Genomic DNA, 17,627 nt, shown 5'->3' on the forward strand with positions numbered 1-17,627 from the left:
TTTTTCCTATTGGAAGTCTTCTTTCTTATTTCGTCAAGAAAATTCTATGTCCTCCGGCCCGAGTTAGGTCCGCCACTTCATTATGATTTCTACCAGGTACATCGTACGCGCCTTTGGCGTGGAAGTCCCGGGTTGGATTTCCGGCGGGAGCTCATGTGGTTCGGATTCCCGTCTAATATCAGTAGGTCATGTCTCATATAGCCTCGCTGCTGAAAGGGACAAATTCAAAATCAACTCACCTCAACTCTACCAGGTACATATCTTTTAGTCAGGGGCGGATACAGGACGGACTTCTGGGGGGGCGGTGGGTTGTAATAGTCTACTGCTACTTAGGCTACTTTTAAGAGTTCCAAACTCTAGGATGGGTTTTATTTATATAAATAAAATAAAGTTTCCTCTTCTTGGGGGGGGGCGATCGCTCCCCTCTGGATCCGCCCCTGCTTTTAGTCATAGAATTTAGAAGTAAAAATAATGATGCTTACTCTACCGTAACGTGCGTACTAAACGACTGCAATGTGCTTTTATAAGTGTTGCCAGTATAATTAACAAATGACGAAACATTCCTTTTCTCTTTTTGTGTTAAGCGTCCGTGAAGGCATTTTAACACCTTCCTACCAAACAAAAATATGACGTAAGAGCAATACGCAATCCAAACAACAACAAAACGTATTACGCAGTGGTGCCCACCCCATCTCATGTCCATGACGCACCCCCCCTCAATTGTCTACCCGTAGGTGTTCTTCCATGAAAAAAAAATCTTTTCGATTAATTTTTACACCCCCTCAAACATATTTATATAGATTTTTACCCCCCCCAAATATTTCAATGACGCAGTTTGCGTCATAGCCCCCCCTTGTGGGCACCCCTGTATTACGACAAAGAAAAAAAAACAGTTCATAGTGTTGAAAAACGCATTGAAGTGTCAAATTTCAGTTATTCTATTTATTTGCTTTCTTTCTCTTCTAATTTAACGCAAAAGAACGTCAGTCATTTTTTTTATGTGGATATTTGGTTACCAACAGAGGGAGCTAATGTGGCTATTTCAACGTTTGTTAGATAATTGCTACACAATGGTGCCAACCTTTGAAAATTCTCTAAATAGTAAAGCTCGATTTTTATTTGCAAACAAACATACTCGAGAATTTGTTGCTTTTAAAATGAGATTATAAGTTAGAATTGAAAAACAATCAAAAATGTGCGCGTGCGCATTTGAATTTAAAGTTTACATTAGTCTTACAGCAAACAGTTACTTTATGGGACAGAGGAGAAATCGGAGAAAAACCCCAACAGGATAGCTGCCCGCGAGGTTTTAATCCGAATCCCTCAATTGCAAAAGCAAGAACACCAATCACCATCCCCTCAGCTTCCCGCTGTTATTGAGAGGATGGTGGTAGTTCAATGGTAGATCACTCACTTCTTCTTCTATAAGAGCAATCTAGTTTGATTCCAGTTTGCGAAAAGTAGGTTTCGTGGTGGGCGAACACCGTGAGTGTGTGTTTTCTTGGAGTTTTTTCATTTCGTCTCATTTGCTTCATTCCACCATTTCATTCATTATAATTACCAGTGTCCTTCAGCCTCGGAGCATAATCGTGCTGCGTTTAACTTGAAACTTAAAAAAAAAAAAAAAAAAAAAAAAAAAACTGTCCGTACTCCTCGTAGATTACGGTCTGAAATCACTGGCTTGTGAATTTTACCTTGGAATTTAATCCAAATATTGTCTCCCAACTATAATAAACCCGAATATTTTATTTCTTTAGTGTTATATAAAGCCATCATGGCATAAGACTGCACTTAAGTGCGAAGATATACATATTTATTTTAAAGATAGTTAAAGAAATTTCGGTTCGGGGGAAGAAAAAGGGCCCGCGAGATTTTAACTGATTCTTGTAGAACTCGACGAGAGAAATCGATTAATGAAAGAATTTTCAAAATCGGCGCAGGCAAACATGGAGAAAATCACGTTTTCATGTACCGGTTCAAAACGGGGAAGGAAATTGCATTTTCATGTACCGGTTCAAAATGAGGAAGGAAAAACTTGCGGGCCTTTTTTCCTTCCCCATTTTGAATCGGTACATGAAAGTGCGATTTTCTTCATGTTTGCCTGCAGCGATTTTGAAAATTCCTTTACTAATCGATTTCTCTCGCCGAGTACTACAAGAATCAGTTAAAATCTCGCGGGCCCTTTTTTCTTCCCCCCCAACCGAAATTTCATATTCTATAGACAGATATTTTTGATATTGTTGATGGCAACAGTGACAGGATTGTGTTAATCTCTGCACTGTCAGTGTAATTAACTGCTGCTGAAACAAAATAAATTACTCGATTTCAATTAGCAGAAAGCAGCAGAGAGACAACAAGGAATAAAACAAAGTACACAGTTTTCAGTTAACAGCTTCTATTACTTTTATGGCTCCCTCAAAGTATAAAGAAAATTGAAATAATAACAATAGTAATAATAAAAAGGATTCTGTGCAATTTGTAAGTTGTTAAATTAATAATTTCCAAAGCAATTAACAGCAGGAAAATGAAAATTCTTAGTTAAGTTTAAAATAATAATAATAATAATAATAACTAGCAAAAATGAACGTCCTGCGCAAGCGCAGGACACTGTTGTTGTCTGAACAATTGAATATGATACAAAATTTAAAATATTTATGGCTAGCAAAGTAGTTTTAATAACACGTTAATAGTATCTTGAATTAAGAATTTCTCGATAATTACTCGAATTTAAGACGTCTTCGAATCTAAGACGCAACCCGATTTTGCTGGGTTAACTTAAGGAAAAATAGTAATATGTTTCGTTTTTACTTTTAGTAAAGCGATCTTTGATATTGGTCATTTTCGGTGATTTTTATATATATCCCTCTCCCCTCCCCATGTTGGGGGGCACGGCATGATAAAAAAATACCCAGGCCTGAATGTCATGTAGGTTGAAAATTTGATCGAGATCGGTTGGGTGGTTCAAAAGTTTATATATATATATATATCCCTTCCCCTCCTCCTACCCTAAATTCTACCGTCAAAGGGATATGTTAAAAACTACCCCAGGTCCGAATCTCATCTATGTTGATAATTTGATTAAGATCGGTTCGGTGGTTTAAGCGTGATGAAATAACAAAGACAGTCACTTTTATTATTATTATTATTATTATTATTATTATTATTATTATTATTATTATTATTATTATTATTATTATTATTTACGTATATGTCCCCTTCCCCTCCCCTACATTGTGGCGTCAAAGTAAAATGACGAAAACATCCCAACTCCGAACATTATCTATGTTGAAAGTTTGATCGAGATCGGTCAGATGGTTCAAGAGTTAAGTTTTATTTATTTTTATATATTAATCTCCCTTTGTCCTCTCCGTCCCCTAGGTTCTACCGTCAAAGTGAAAAATATTAAAAAAAAAAAAAAAAAAAAAAACTTTCCAGGCTCGAACGCCAACTATGTAGAAAATTTGATCGAGATTGGTCGTTTGGTTCAAGAGTTATTAAGTTTTATTTATTTTTTTACAATTCCCTCTCCTCCTCCTCCTCCCCTGAATTCTACCGTCAAAGTGAATAGCTAAAAACATCCCCAGGCCAGAACTGCATCTACGTCAAAAATTTGATCGAGATCGGTCAGGTGGTTCAAGAGATTAAGAGCCACAAACATAGTCACTTTCAATTTGGATCTGAAATTTTTTGTTAACAAACACCGCCATTAAGATATAGATAATCAAAGAAATATTACATCAACACGATTCTTTATAATAATACAGAGCAATATGGTAGTCGGCAAGCACGTACGCACGGATTTGCTTCGGGAGGGATCCAAACTATTCGGGGAGGGGTCCAAATTCAAAATGAGGATAAATAATATTAAAATTTGTAAAATCACCCCCCCTAAAATTACACTAAATGTACGGAAAATTCGGTATTTTAGAGAGGGTTCGGACCCCCAAGGCGTATTTAAATCAATCCCATAAAGTTCGAGTAGGAAAATTTATCTCCAAGAGCTTTCACGTCGAGAATGGCCTGAAACAAGGAGATGCGTTCTCGCAATTATTATTCAACTTTGTTCTCCATCATGCTATAAGGAAAATCAAAGACAGCAAACAGGGCCTAGACTTGAACGGTATTCATCAAGTTATGGCATATTCTGATTATGTAAATTTTAATAGGGGATGATAGGAGAACAATAGAAAGAAATGCAGAGATCTTATTAAACGTTTGTAGGGACATGGGTTTAGAAGTAAATGCAAAGAAAACTAAATACATGGAAGTGCGTCGGGACCGGAATACGGTAAATTATGGATGCGTTAAAATATTAAATAATACTTTTGATAAAGTGGATACTTTCAAATGTCTAGGATCAATATTAACAGACCAAAACCATATTCACGAAGAAATTAAATGTCGACTAAAAGCAGAGAATTCGTATTATTATTCAGTTCAAAATCTTTTGTCGTCGCGAATTCTGTCGAATTTGAAGCTTAAAATATATAAAACGATAATCATGCCTGTTGTTCTGTATGGTTGTGATATATGGTCACTTACTCTGAGGGAAGAACATAGACTGAAAGTATTTGAGAACAACATCCTTAGACGAATATTCGGACCCAAGAGGAACGGGAATGGGGAATGGCGGAAACTTCATAACAAGGAACTACATAATTTATACGGTTTACCCAACATTGTTAGGGTCGTCAAGTCTAGGAAGCTTAGGTGGGCAGGTCATGTAGCTAGAATGGAAGAAAGTAGAAACGCTTTCTTGACTGGAAGACCCATCGGAAAACGACCATTAGGAAGACCTAGGCGTAGATGGGAGGACAATTCTAAGATGGATCTCGCAGAAATAGGAATACAAAGTAGAAACTCGATCCAAATGGCTACGGACAGAAGTTAATGGAAAACTTTTGTGAACGCGCCATTCAATCTCTGGGTTCCATAGGCCATACAGTTAGTTTATTATTTCAACGTAAGAGTACTTCACACGCAAGAAAAGCAAGTTTATCTGAGATATGAGTTCCATGTTAATCTCACAAAACTTGCAAGAGTAGAACTAGGAATGACACCCTAACCAAAACCAATCGCGTTTGTAGCGAAACTTACCGAAATCTCTTATTTCTGATTAAGCTGAGAGGCATTATCCTGAGTTTTTGAATCCTTTCCTCTTTGGCTCAAATATTAAGCAGAAATAATACGGTAAAGTACTTGGAAAAGTTTGCACAAAATTTTCCTTAGTGACATGTCGGGAAGGTCAATTATCTAAAAGTACATATAAATTGATGTATTATGTTTACGTGTTATCCGTAAGAGCAGCGTACATGATAATACATTGAAAAACCAACAGAAAGGCCGAAACTCTGGTTGTAATTAACCTTTATCAAGCTATTTGACTTCGTGACCCAGGTCGTTGCCTGTCTAATGTCTCTCCAGACAGAAAGAGCGACAATGTGTGTGTGTGCGTGACGGGGTTTATCTGCGTCATCAAGAGAGACACTTCCAACGAAGAACTCTTTGCTCTCGAAAATTAAAAAAAATTAACTATCATCAGATGCTATGATGGTGGCTTTTATTGGGAGCATCCCATGCTTCCAGGAAGTAAATATGGTTAATTATTACTCATTACAACTAATCTATGGCTAGGTTACTTAAACTATGGGGGTCTCGAGTTCGATACCCTTGAGGAAAGCTCGAACGATGGTAATTTAGATGTTATTTTATCTATATTCATCCACTCTTAAGAAGGCAGCACCAAGAGGTTATCGAAGACTAGAAGTTGAGGAGTGTCTTTCATGCCGGTTTGCTGTAGACGGTCTCGGGTTTGATTCCAGGACATAGTTACTCACTGATACAGCGCTCATCTCTGGTGCGAGAGGTCCATGATTTCCTCCCAACTCATGAGAATTTGTAGTGGACAACATCGTGTCAGTGAGTTTACTCTAACTTTTCATTTCAACAATTATTTTAAAATTATTGACTCATTATCCATCCGGTCCTCTCCGCTCGTGAAGCGGTTAGAGAGCGTGCCTTTGGTATATGTGGTTTTGGGTTCAATTCCCGGTGGTACAGCATTAAAATTTGAACATATTACGGTACAGTGTTTCGTGCTTGTAGTTGACTTCCTGTAGTAACTGTAGCAACTAAGTTCTGTTTCTGATTTTGACTTTGCCGCTCGAATTACAGTTACGTTTGCAGAGTCTTTTGCTAACCATTTTGTAAAGAAGAACTTTGGCTCTTACTACACTTGTGCGTGAGTGCCGGAATAAGTAACGGCTAATTCGTACATAGTGTGCCGTGCCCGTACTATTTCCCTGCCATGCTTCGCCCTTGCCATAGCCGCGAACATTCACACATTCCATGACGTGCCGTTACTGCTTTCTACTCCATTTTCCTTGGTTCTGGTCAACATCGTGTCGCTTCGTTTGCTCCGAAGAAAGCCGAAGGCGGCCGATGAGCCACGACCGGGCTGGTGTCTCTTCTAAGTAGCCTGTCGGGGCACGGTATGAGAATGACACAAGTACGACAACACCATTTGTAAATTAAAAAATAAAACTCAATGAATTTTCAATGTCAAAATCTGAAAAGAAACTTTGTGGACTAGGACACGGCAAGAGAACTGTACACTAGGTACTATGTGAATTAACCTTAAGAATCCTACAGCCGGCCTGCTACAAACCTTATATAATAACTTATTGCATGTTTGCCATGAACATATTGCAGACAAAACCAAAAAACATTTCTTGCAATCCAACCATACGAGACAACGGATGTTTCGAGCCAAATGCAGATATGGTATTAGTGCACCGTTATGAAATTGATAATGAATCCATAGAAAAATGTTGGGGTTTTCTGAACCTTCCAGCATACAACAAAGCTCTTGAAAATCATAGTAACTATTCGAAATACACTCCAGAAACCGGAAGATTGTTTACTGCATTAAAGGGAATCATTTAAAGAAATGCCTAACTCAAAATACTCTCAGTGCATTGGCTATACTATTAATACAGAAAAACAGAAAAGAATATATTAGGCTTAGAAAACAAAGTTGTAGAAAGGTTTGCCACCCAGAACAGTAGAATGTATTAGATATGCAAATAAAATGAACCATTTGTTATTATTGGGTACTATTTATTATGTATAAGATCTGTTCATACGGTTAATTTCTTTCATCCTAATGTTTTACTTATGTGGAATATTGAAAGTACTAACCCAGCACGTGTCACGATACGCCACTGCAAATAACCCACAAGCATAGTGTTATTTGGACAAAATTTGTACACTACACGAATTTGATAGAATTTTCGAACAAGTGGCACCAACGTGACACTATTTACACTTCCCAATTAGTGAAACTATTACAACTTTAAATTTTTAAACCATGCCTTAAAGTATATTCGAATAATACAGATTTCCAGAATAAATATATACACGTTTTGTTCCTAGCTCCAATTAGTGGCCATTAATAGTTTATACTAATCCCATCTGCACGACAATTCTAAAAATTATTTGAAGCCTGTACATCGCTGTCCAAACAGTTGTTCATCTGGGTTATATGTGGCAAATATGGAAAGACAAATTTATTAGAAATACTTCACATAATGTTATGTATACGGTAATGATTTTTATGTGCCTTAACTTACAAGTAATGCGTGGCAGTATTAGAAATGTGTGTGTGTCACTGCGTTAAAAAAAATGAAAATCTCTTGGTTTATATATTAAAAAAACATTTTTCTCATAAACTACACATGAAAATTTACACTTAATCATTTATCATTTTGTTCAGCTGAATTAGATTTATCAATTGGTTATACGTTCTCATCTTTTGACTTCTATTGCTCAACGCAAATAATATTTGCAGTATTAAACCTTAAAAATAGAACTGCGATAAGACTTTTTCGAATATTTTTCCATTTTTTTCAAAGATTTGAAAGAAAAACCATATCTAATGCTCCTGACACAAAAAGACAATTTCCAAAATTAACTTTTCTTCTATCCAGCCCCCTCTTCCTCTTTACCATTTGCATTCTTCCTTCTCTGCAGAAAAGTGACATTAAAATATTCATTGTGCTTAAAGCGTATGTTTGTTCTCTAAACAGAAATAGTCTAACTTAATACCATACGGCTTAACGTTTCCAGACATTATCAATAACTTTTCTCAGCAGATTTCAGAGCACCAGACAGGAAGAAGGGGTTTTGTATTTAAAAAAAATAAATGAGTGAATACTCTCTCTATTATTAAAATGTTTTTTTTTTTAAATGTTTGCTTTCCAACATCTTTGTCAGGAAAATTATGGGATTTTTTTTTAACGAATTTCGTTACCGAATTCTCTATGGTCGTGTGTGTGTGTGTTTGTGTGTCTATCATTTACGAATTCTTCAATTTTGAGTCCTCTATTCCTTAGAGCATCAAAAACTATCTCACAGAAGTCATAGAATTTTTTCGTGTCACTCTTACCGTTCCCGAGATATTGGCCAAAACAGTTCCGATTTCCGGCGATTTAAGAGTCTTCATCCCGACGAAATTAAAGTACCGCTAATTTTACAGTAATTATGTGATATCTTCAAATAGATAAAAGATAATCGAAATATGGAACAAGAGCGCCCTTGACAATATTATTTTACATGAGAAAACGTAATCACGATTCACTTATCTGCTTTCAATTTTGAGCCATTTTGAAAATCGGCATTTATTTTCGCGTTTCTAAACAGCTGAAAACGGAAAGCCACTAGGTGACTTGTGATAACGGTACCTCACGCAAAATAACATTGTCTAGGGCGCTCTTGTTCCATATTTCAATTATCTTTTATCTATTTGAAGATATCACATAATTACTGTAAAATTAGCGGTATTTTAATTTCGCCGGGATGAAGACTCTTAAGGAACCATATCTCGGGAACCATAAGTCATAGAGAGATGATATTTTGCAAATTTTTCAATTTTGATCTCTCCATTTTGAGCATGAATCTTCGTAAAACAACATATAATAGAATGCTTTTACAGAACTCTTAATCAAAACATGTAGGAAAAATTTAGTACTCAAAGAAATTATAAATGGATAGCTATATTATAAAAATTGTTTAATGAATGTAATAATAAAGTACATAGAACAATTGGTATAAAACCTGTAGAAGTTAATAAGAAAAAAATAATTCTTTTTTAAAGTTCGTTCTGGCAATACTCTTGGCGCATTCTCAACTGGTTAATTTTAAATTTCTCTAGAATGTACGAAACATGACAAATGCATATGATCTCATATGAAAGCCTTTTTCATACTTTTATTTTTTTTATTTGAGTTTAGCGTCCCTTTCAGTAGCGAGGCTATATGAGACGTGGACCTGCAGCTTAACGAGGAATCCGAACCACTTACACTTCCGCCGGGAATCGAACCCGAATCTCCCATGCAAAAGGCGTGTACTCTCTTCTTCATCCTAAAGACAATGATGTACGAACTAGCAACCTAAATAAAAAATAGAGTTAACTTAATCACGAATAAAATACTCTCATCTCGATGCAAACAGGTCTAGTTCGATTCTAGCTCATACTAACTTGTTAAAGATAATGACTTCCTCATGTTTTATTTTTTGTGTGTGTGCTTCTTCCTTGTTACCATATTATTAGACTTTCAACCTATTCTATGCATAAATATTGGAATTCTTATAGAATAGATATCTATGCCCGCTTGCCGACAGATATCATAGCAAAAACGGTTAAGATACAGCGAGAAACGGTTATTGAGCAAAATCGGTAAGATACAGTGAGAAAACAGACTTTGAGCAAAATTGGTAAGATACAATGAGAAACGGATATTGAGCAAAAACGGTAAGATACAGTGAAAAACGGTTTTTGAGCAAAAATGGTATGATACAGTGATAAACGGTTTCTTACCAAAAATGGTAAGATATAACGAGAAACGATTATTCAGCAAAAACAATAAGATACAGTGTTAAACGGTTTCTCAGCAAAAACGGTAAGATATAGTGAGAAACGCTTATTGAGCAAAGACGGTAAAATACAGCGAGAAACCATTTTTAAGCAGAAATGGTAAGATACAGCGATAAATTGTTTTTGCAATCGATTCAGCGTCTCAACAGTATGTTCTATCTTGTCCATTAACCTTGTATTCAAACTGGAAATTGTAGAACTCAATCTTTCCAGTTTCGATATTATTAAACTATCGAACAAAAACGGTAATATATAGCGAGAAACGTTCATTTTTACCTTTAGAATCGATTCAGTTTGAATTCGACAGAGTCCAAAGAAAAATCGATTCTATCTCGACACTTTCTGTTGCCATTAAAACCGGAAATGGTAGAAATATATTATTTCTTCCGGTTTCAATATCGATTTCCATAGAGTAAAACCGGTAATAGATAGCAAGAAATAGCTTTACGATATGGGTTCATATTTTTTAAAAAATGTTTAATTTCGAATTTTATTTTCAATTCAAACAGGAACAAACCTATGATTTCCGGTTTCAACATTGATCGCCATGGTTAGAAAAAGCAGTCGCAGGTAACGAGAAGTTTATTGGTATGGATTCAGTGCTACATAGACAGGTTCCATCTCTGACGTCATTTCTCTACTGCAACCGAATCTATTACTTCTGGTTTCAGTACTGAATTCAAATAGTTTGAAACTATATCGAAGCTTTACAATGTGAAACAAAACGCACATCTTCTTTAAAGCCCTTTCACACTTGCGAATTTGTAGCCGCATGCGGTTTTTTTTTCGCTTCCGATTTTCTTTCATGTGAAGTTTCTTATCTACTTTTTTTTTGTCATAATGTTTATTACAAGCACAGTTTAGAATAAAAATTCACACAACAAAGTTTCTTGTACACCAGTAAACGTGAGATAGAAAAGAAATACACCAAGAAAAAAAAGCCTACGTACGTCTTTTGTACTAAGCGAGTTTTTTAAATTACTTTTTGGTGTGTTTATTTATTTATTTATTTATTTATTTTATCTTACGTTTACTAGCGTACGAGAAACTTTGTTTTGTGAATTTGTATCCTAAAATATGCATGTAAAAACAATTGTGATAAGTGCCATACAATTTTCTACAGAAATATATATGTAGTAATTGTTTCCTCCCACATTACCTTAGTGTATTTACCAAAGCTTGCTGACTCTCGACGTTTTGACCGCAACGACTATACGTACATGCAAATAGTTACACCATATATTGTTAACCAAATACACGGTATAACTGTTATATATATAAAAGGAAAAATAATGATTGTAATCTTACCAGAAGAATATTAGCTAATTGAGAAATAAGTAACGCATACACGCCTCCTGATGCACCAACCATATACAACTCTGGGTCCAACACGGATGTTCCTAGCGATCCTGAAAGATAAGGTAAATATACAAGCTTGTTAATTTAAGTTGAATCAAATATACAAACAACATAAATGCAAATAAAGCATCTCATAATCATCTTTTATGCACCAGATTCGAAACACAATATCTATGAATTTATTGATATCAATATATATGTTTATAGGGGGAACATTACTAAGAATAAAAAAATTTTCTACTTAGCAAAGCAAATATATTCTACTATTCGTTCCGAAGCATATAGCCAAGTGGTTATCATTCTTGTCTTGGTGTGAGATACTCGAGCTCGATTCCCAACGGAAGTACCTGTATATGTGATTTGAATCTCACGCATACTTGTAGGATTTTGCCTAATATAGGACTTTTCTAGAACTGTTTTAGAATAATAATGGCTTTAAGGGAGTTAAAGAGTTAACTTTTTACGTTCCTTTTTCTGTTTGTTTTCCATTTGTTTTTTCTGCTTGTTACTTTTAATTAATTACAAGGAAAGTAGGTACATATATCGTGCGCGGTATATAGCTAGAATTAAACTGGTTTTGACCGACTTGGTATGGAGGTAGACTTTATCTTGCTTAGTTGATATTTGAAATATTTTGCAAATTTTGATTACCGAGTTATGGAGCTTTGCTTACTCAGTTATAGGCTTTTGATTACCGAGTTATGAAAATTTGATTACCAAGTTATAGACCTTTAATTACCGAGTTACGGACCATTGATAACCGAGTTATGGACCTTTGATAACCGAGTTATGGACCTTTGATTACCGAGTTATGGACCTTTAATTACCGAGTTACGGACCTTTGATTACCGAGTTATGGACCTTTAATTACCGAGCTACGGATCTATGATTACCGAGTGGTGGATCTTCGATTACAGAGTTATGGACCAATAAAGTTAAGGTTTGAGCGTATTTAGCTGAGTTGAGCTATTGTGTCTTGCGTTCTTATGCAACATCTAGGTTATGAAGGATGAGAGCTATTATTAACGCTTGGTTCTATGTGGTTGCTACGTGCATAGACCGCCATGTAAGATCAACCCTCATTATGTACGCCGTTACCCACCACATTATCTCTCCTTCATTTTGAAAATAAGCTGGATTTTAGGACCCTGCCACCGCCTTCGCAGACAAAAGATATATATATTATATATATATATATATATATATATATATATATATATATATATATATATATATATATATATATATAGAGAGAGAGAGAGAGAGAGAGAGAGAGAGAGAGAGAGAGAGGGAGCAAAGATAAGAAATATTTTTAATCTACCGTACTATACTCAAAAGTTATTAGAAACGAATGGAAGCTTTCGAAATGTGGGTGTGAAGAAGAATGGTGAAAATCAGCTGGGTCGAGTGGATAGAAATGGTAGGGGGTAAAAGAAGATATCGGTACTAGTTGGGACATTGGCTACGAAGGAACTGTATCATGAGGGGCGTGTTAGAGGATATAGAGGCAGGAAAGAAAAGGAGGAAGCGAAGGAAACTACAATTAATGGACGATATTAAAACAGAAAAATCGCACGTAAAGACGAAGAGGTTAGCAGAAGACCGTGGAGTATGGAAGCTTATCACATGTGACAATAATAGTAGAATATCTATGATGATGACGATCAGTGGCGTATTTAGGGGGAGGGCTTCCGGGCTTAAGCCCCCCCCCGAAATCTTACTTACTATAGTAAACTATATGAAATATCTTGTAGAATTTTCACATTTGCAGGCAAAGCCCCCCCCCCGAAAGTTACCAAAGCCCCTCCCGAAACAAAATCTTAAATACGCCACTGATGACGATTATGATGATTATACTATATCCAAAAGTGACCACCGTCCCTTTCGGTCATGATGAATCCTTCAGTTATTCTGACATTATCTCTCTTAGACGGTTTCATATTTCTCCCTGCTATACACTTCGTTAATTCGTGTTAATTAAGTGTTCTTTTAAACTCTACATATAACTGACAAATATTGCTTACTGTTTTTAACGTTTGTTTCTTTGGTGAAGTTTCAGCGTCCCTTTTGAGCAACGAGACATAATAAGACGTAGGTCTACAGTTTAAATCTTTGTTTCAGCTTAAGAGTCTTCATCCCGGCGAAATTAAAATACCGCTAATTTTACAGTAATTATGTGATATCTTCAAATAGATAAAATATAATTGAAATATGGAACAAGAGCGCCCTAGACAATATTATTTTGCGTGAGATACCGTTATCACAAGTCACCTAGTGGCTTTCCGTTTTCAGCTGTTTAGAAACGCGAAAATAAATGCCGATTTTCAAAATGGCTCGAAATCGAAAGCAGATAAGTGAGTCGTGATAACGGTTTCTCATGTAAAATAATATTGTCTAGGGCGCTCTTATTCTACATTTCGATTATCTTTTATCTATTTGAAGATATCACATAATTACTGTAAAATTAGCGGTATTTTAATTTCGCCGGGATGAAGACTCTTAACGCTCCACAATTATGCCCTTTATTCTCCGGGAGACGAATGATTAAGGCAAGTGGATGATCACGGAAGAATTGGTGGAATGAGAATGTGGAAGGAAACGAGAGTACCTGTGAAACCCCACGGACATGATGTGACCATCACAAACTTACTTGGCCGGGGATAGAACCAGGAACCCTACGCAGCAGAGGTAAGCGCTCTACCAGTGAGCTACCACGCCTCTCACTTAGGAGTTTAAATTGAATACTGTAATGCGTTCAGATTTTAATGTATTTACCGGGAATCTAACCCGGGACCCGTGCATCCAAAAGCATAAGCGCTAGCCACTACGTCGGCGGCTGAGGGTCTGATTTCAATCATACAACTACTTTTGCTTCTCACCCTAAAATTTTAATGACGATATGACACCGACCTCTTGTCGCCAAGGGCGCCGATTTCTCTGTAAATTGGGGGGCGGGGGCATTCAGATGCAGAAGATATATGTATATATAAAGATTTTAAGACGAATTGCATTCAAATTATGCAAAATATTGCATATTCATAAATACAATAGGGGTCCTACATAGAAATAGGGTTATTTCCTCAACTGTCTATTTCCCCAACTTTCCAGAAAGGTGTCATTTCCTCAAGTGCTTATCTTTCTTCTTAATCTGATGATCATTAACCTAACTAATACAAGAAAGAAGAGAGGTGATACTTCGCTGCTGGCTATTTGAGCTGTTGCTGATAACTAGGGTTGCAGGGTGTCAAATAAAATCATACTTTATCGAACAAAATTGCATATAATGTTACTTTTTTTAATAATATTAATCCAACTGAAAATGAACGTAAGGTACACCGTGTATATCTGCAGAGTATGATATGTCTGTTTTACAATGAATTCATTGAACTGTTCTTTAGAAACAAATCTCAAGGCAGAATCACTACACGGATGGGTCTAGGATGTTTCGGTGTACGGACGTTACGGTGTAAGGACGTTTCGGTGTAAGGACGCTTGGCTGTAAAGGACGTTTCGGTGTATAGCCTAATACTTGATTGCATTATAATCATATGCTTGTAATGAACAGTCATGAAGTGTCATAGTGTAGCCACTCTGCAATAGTGTAAGCTGATTAACATTATTATTGAGTCTCATTGTTACTGAGACAGGATGATAATACAACACCAATCCACTCGTAAAAATAATTTCGATTCAGACGTGTCCATAGGCGAGTTTTATAGAATAATAATCAAATCTAATTCAAAAATCAAATTTACTCCAAAGTATTCAGCATCATTTCTAAATAGAAATAAATATATTGCACAAAGTTCCTGAAATACAGTAATAACAAACTGAATAATACCTCAAAGGAGTTTTGTTGAAAAAATTAAAATTGCATAGAATCACTCAACTCAGAATCTAAAATTGTACTCAATTCCTTTTAAGACTGTATACATCATCAGATTTGTAATTTTCGCAAACGTTGCTCAGTCTCTTCGTAACATCGGCGTATTTTTTCGTTGTTCTGACTTCATGTCCGCCAATTAACTTATTTGTTCCATTTGAACAACACTAACAAGGAGACTTACGGAAGTGTAATTTACTGATTTGAATGAAACTTTGCATACTTGTAGAATATCAAAAAATAACCGTCACTTTTTTTTAAATTTTATTTTTGGCAATGGTGCGGGTTTAAGGATAGAAACCACTCTTTGAACGTTAGAGGTGGCCTCCAAGCATAAACAGAAAGCAATCATTAAAATAGAAGATTAAATGATACGACCAGATTACTGTCAAGGAGGTTTTAGGACAGGTGATTCAGAACCTGACGTTAAAATTACAAAATTCAAATTGGCGAATCCAATATGATGATTACAATTAAAAATAGTCTTCTGATTGAAATGTTCTGCAGTTAGCCAAGAACAATTATAATTGGCAGGGGACTACTGAGTGAAGGTGCAGACTGATTTGAAACCCCTTTTGTACTTATTTTAACAGGACGTTTGATTAAATCTATAGCTAAAAAAGTTAGAAGCCAGTGCCAATGCATTTGACGAGAATGTGAAGCAACACATGTTATTGGAAAAGAAAATATTTATAACTCTGATTAATACGTTTAATTTGGAAATGCAGACGGGACGTACTCTAGTGTTTTCAGGAACACAAACAGTAGAAAGTGTGGCACAGTCAGTAAATTCTGTGACTCGTAGCTACATCATACAGCCTTTAATTTCTGCAAATAGTGTTTTGTTATCACCACTGTTAATTGTTTTGTAGGAAAACAAGGAACATTTGATGTCCAACAGAACTTCTTAAAATTTGAAAATATCCTTGTGAAAGCATCAAATCTGGAAAAATTAACATCAAGTCTTGTGAGATCATGGTTCCAAGAGATTTTTCTTTAAGCGTCTAATGCAAAGTCCATTTTGTTATTAGCTTCGTGGAGTGGTCACAATTCATCAATTTTGAACCTACTTTACGAACAAAAGAGTAACTCATAGTAGAAACCATTTCTGCAGGAACAACTGGTAGGATTCAGCCTCTTGTTGTGTTCTTTAGGCCGTTAAAAATTTTCTTGACATTTTTCTGACACTGTCCTTCTCTACAACTATAACATGAATTTACATCTTCGTAATAATATAATTAAGATCCCATCACTGATTAATAATCAGTTTTCTTCTCCCAGAGTTGCTAATCTTATTGGGTATACATGATATAAAAGCGGTTATTTGGAAGAAGAACCACATGTGTTTGAAAATTTCCTTTCAAAGATTGTGCAGCATTTTGCGATTTGTTCACAGTTATTGTCGTAATAAGGTGTGTGTGGTGTACACAATGTTTATGCATCACACACTTTTTTACTATATATCATTACTGTAAAACGTTTTCCCAATCAATTCATAATTATAACATTTGAGGATATAAGAAGTTCTCACAGAGTGAAGCGAGGGGACACTATAAATAAGTAACCCCTGCCAATTACAGCAGCATTTAATTTTTATTTTATTTATTAATGTATATTTTCTACTTCATAAATTTATTTCTCTCTAACGAATAATTTTCATTTTGAAGAGTGGACGTTTCGGTGTAAACATTGGAACTTTTACACCGAACCATCCTCACACCTAAACGTCCTTACACCGAGACATCCGTACACCGAAACGCCCTGCACCAAAACGTCCTACACCGAAACATCCTAAACCGAAACAGCCGTATCCCCTACACGGATTTATTCTTTAAATCCCTTAAATCTAAAGGTGCTGGGTAAAGTATTGTGATATGGAACAAGTCACACGGACAATGAGAAGTTACATTAATCAATTGTCGAGTTTCTGTTGACACTGTTGGAACCATGTTTCTCCAATATTTGTTGAATAAATTAGATATTATTATCACTTTTGAAGAAAATGATCTATTTTAATTCAAACTTTAGTTCATTGGTCAAACTTTCTGTTGACACGTAAGCTTACTAGTAGTTCTGTATAAGATCAAGTTGAAAGAGTGTGAGGCAAACAGTTTGAGCTGCTCTTTTCAATCGTGAGATCTTGGCTTCAAATTTCAAGTCTGTATATCCTGATTAGGCAGGCTAATTTTCTCAGTCTTAACACGATGATACCTTTCTGGCTGGTTTTTCACCAAATTTTCTTTTACTTGTTAATCTGTCAAAGTGAAAAGACTTCCCGGTTGTATCTTGAACTGAAAGTAAATAAGTTTCCTTGAGCGCTTAAAACCTTGCACTTAGAAGAAACATTATTTTTATTATTAAAATCGATTATGTCTTCAGTGATTTGAACTTACAGTTGTGTCGTACCCCAAAAGTTCCATAATACCTATTTATTTAAATTTATTTTTATCA

At 35.7% G+C, this 17,627-nt stretch overlaps 1 protein-coding gene across 1 annotated transcript in view; it reads right to left on the reverse strand.

Moving 5' to 3' along the window:
- The window catches only part of LOC145694511 (protein rhomboid-like), a 133,532-nt gene that overhangs the window by 24,629 nt on the left and 91,276 nt on the right, over positions 1-17,627 (reverse strand). Inside the window, exon 3 of the mRNA XM_081770822.1 lies at positions 11,243-11,343. Within this exon, the coding sequence (XP_081626948.1) occupies positions 11,243-11,343 (101 nt within the window). The remainder of the gene's footprint in view (positions 1-11,242; positions 11,344-17,627) is intronic.

This window comes from Thermobia domestica, chromosome 9, assembly GCF_964235325.1.
Source record: "Thermobia domestica chromosome 9, izTheDome1.hap1.1, whole genome shotgun sequence".
In the NCBI taxonomy this organism is placed as follows: Eukaryota; Metazoa; Arthropoda; class Insecta; order Zygentoma; family Lepismatidae; genus Thermobia; species Thermobia domestica.